Raw genomic sequence first — 2,500 nt, 5'->3', positions numbered from 1 at the left:
TTTATCTTGTAGTTCCATAATTTTTTCATTTTTCTGCTTTGACTCCACCTCCATTAATTTGATTTTGTGCTCAAACTGGCTGTTCAAATATCTGAAACTTGTGTTTTCCTGCTCTAACTTCTTCAAAAGAGATTTCAATTCTGTCAATGCATGATTCTTTAAATTAGATTTTATGCTTTAATCAATGAATGATGCAGTTATGGCTTATAAAATTTTGATTTTGTGCTCAAACTGGCTGTTCAAATATCTGAAACTTGTGTTTTCCTGCTCTAACTTCTTCAAAAGAGATTTCAATTCTGTCAATGTATGATTCTTTAAATTAGATTTTATGCTTTAATCAATGAATGATGCAGTTATGGCTTATAAAATCGCTTGAATATAAAAAGATCTGAATTAAATTATTAAACATGGTTAGACTCAACCTAATTTTAATTTTAAGAGTTGATGCAGTCTTTACCTTCACTTTTACATTAATTTAAAATTTAATTAATTAACATAATTTCTTAAACAAATTTCATTTGAATATCAAAATAAAAGGTGTAGTATTGAGATATTGAAGTATAGTAACATTTTATTCTATGCTTACATGACATAATTATTATACTATTAGTATTATAATTATATTATTAATTATTATTATTACAGATTACTTATTCCAACAACCATGCTCATTCAAAAAAACAATAGACTACACTACATTATAATACGTTTCATTAGTTAATTAATAAATTACCTCTAATTTTCGCATCAGTAGCTTCTTTCATCTGGATGAATTTCTGGTGAAGTTCAACATTTTCCTTCATCAACTTGCCATTCTCAGAGATGATCTTCTCCAGATGCACGTCTGCAATTGATGTGGCGTCGTTGTTGTTGTTGCGGTTGCTGTTGTTTGACGACAACCTACGACGATTTTTCGAATGGGAACAATTACTATTATTGCTATTATTTTCCATTCTATTTTTTATCGTATTTTTAATCATTATTTATTCACTATAAACAAAATTTAACTTTTAGTTTTCTGTAGTTGTTGACATTGTTAACAGAGATGGACAAGTTTGTATTAGAAAATAGTAAAAAATTGCGCTTGAAAATGAGTATAAACATTTTACTTCACGTTTGTCGTGCTGACTTACATTTCGTTTATTTATGTTTTTCCACAATTATTTATTTAAAAAGATATTACTGTTAAAAAACTTAATAAAATTTTAATTACGTTAAATTAAATCGTAAAAAAATGAAATTTCGTTTGAATCAATTCGATATGATAAAGTTTGTTGCGTTTCTAAACTTTCTCGCAATATGTTTCGGGTCGGACACACTGGAGGAGGTCGGAGGTCTGTTCAAGTTGGAGGGTAAAGTCATCAATCAATACACCACCGATGAAAACTGGGTTCAACAGGCGAGAGTGTTAGTGGACGGAGGTGCTTACATTGGGATCATCAAGGCAGACGGATCATTCGCAGTAAATGGCCTCCCATCTGGTTCATACGTAGTTGAAGTTGTCCATCCTTTGTTCGCTTTTGATTCTGTAAGGGTGGAAATCACGTCAAAGGCAAAAGTTAGAGCGCGAATTCTAGATAACATTCAGCCATTTCAGATAAAGAATGTGGTCTCCAACCCTCTGCGTCTCAGGTGCAAGGGGAGGTACCAATATTTTCAGCAGAGGGAGCAGTGGAGGATCAGTGACTTCTTATTCAATCCCATGGTTTGGTTGCTTGTCGTCTTTATGTGTCTTCAAACAAATAATTCAGATAATTTTGTTTGACCATCTAAAATTTTGCCCCTTCTATTATAATTATATTAGAGAAAATAATTGAATTGTACGACTGTGTGTCATAGATTCAAATTATTAGCTTTTATTTCATAGCAGATTTTTATTTTTCCTCCAGGTGTTGATGATGTTCTTACCACTACTGATGATGTTCCTCCTACCTAAGCTGATGAACTCTCAAGATCCTGAAATTCAAAAGGTTGTACTGATCTTATTTTGAATCAGGCTTTTATAAACTTTCCCTTCTTAACTAACTGAATGATTTTTTTTTATTCTCAATCATAAATATAGACTGAACACTCGATAAAATAATTTCTGATATACAATTACATTTTGACTTTAATGCATAATCATAATGTCTTGTATATTTTTCACTCAAGGAAATGCAACAGTCGATGAACTGGATGAATCCGAAATCAAATTTGCCAGAACTTTCAGAACTGATGACCAATTGGTTGGGTGGAGGAAAACCAGCTACTGCCCCCGGGGCAGCCAAAAAGTCAATTAGGGCAAAGATTAAACAAAAATAGGAACTGGTGTGAAATGACCTATATTAATTATTTTATGTATATATTTGTTTGCTTGTATATTTTGTGAAGGTGATTTTTGAACAAATATAATTCATTTTTTAGGTCTGTTCAGATTTTTCCATTTTGTTAGTATTTCACAAAATGTTAAAACGATTAAGATGAGATGTACATTTTTATAACTAAAAGTTCACTGATTTTT

At 31.2% G+C, this 2,500-nt stretch overlaps 3 protein-coding genes across 3 annotated transcripts in view; 1 reads left to right on the top strand and 2 right to left on the bottom strand.

Moving 5' to 3' along the window:
• The window catches only part of HELRODRAFT_190823 (hypothetical protein), a gene marked incomplete at its 5' end in the record, with an annotated part of 10,755 nt that extends 9,802 nt beyond the window's left edge, over positions 1-953 (bottom strand). Inside the window, 2 exons of the mRNA XM_009015486.1 lie at positions 1-140; positions 734-953. The exon at positions 1-140 is cut by the window's left edge and continues 28 nt beyond it. Of these exons, the coding sequence (XP_009013734.1) occupies positions 1-140; positions 734-953 (360 nt within the window). The remainder of the gene's footprint in view (positions 141-733) is intronic.
• A 374-nt stretch (positions 954-1,327) lies between these two features.
• HELRODRAFT_134860 (hypothetical protein) lies at positions 1,328-2,220 on the top strand (the record flags this gene model as incomplete). The annotated part of the gene is made up of 3 exons (XM_009015485.1): positions 1,328-1,705; positions 1,890-1,970; positions 2,152-2,220. Coding segments are annotated over 3 exons (528 nt in total), but the record flags the coding sequence as incomplete, so codon positions are not given.
• A 175-nt stretch (positions 2,221-2,395) lies between these two features.
• Positions 2,396-2,500, bottom strand: part of HELRODRAFT_110232 (hypothetical protein) — a gene marked incomplete at its 5' end in the record, with an annotated part of 4,604 nt that continues 4,499 nt past the window's right edge. The window contains one exon of the mRNA XM_009015484.1: positions 2,396-2,500.

The sequence above is a fragment of the Helobdella robusta genome (assembly GCF_000326865.2).
Source record: "Helobdella robusta unplaced genomic scaffold HELROscaffold_16, whole genome shotgun sequence".
Lineage (NCBI taxonomy): Eukaryota > Metazoa > Annelida > Clitellata > Rhynchobdellida > Glossiphoniidae > Helobdella > Helobdella robusta.
This window is presented reverse-complemented; position numbering and strand designations above follow the sequence as displayed.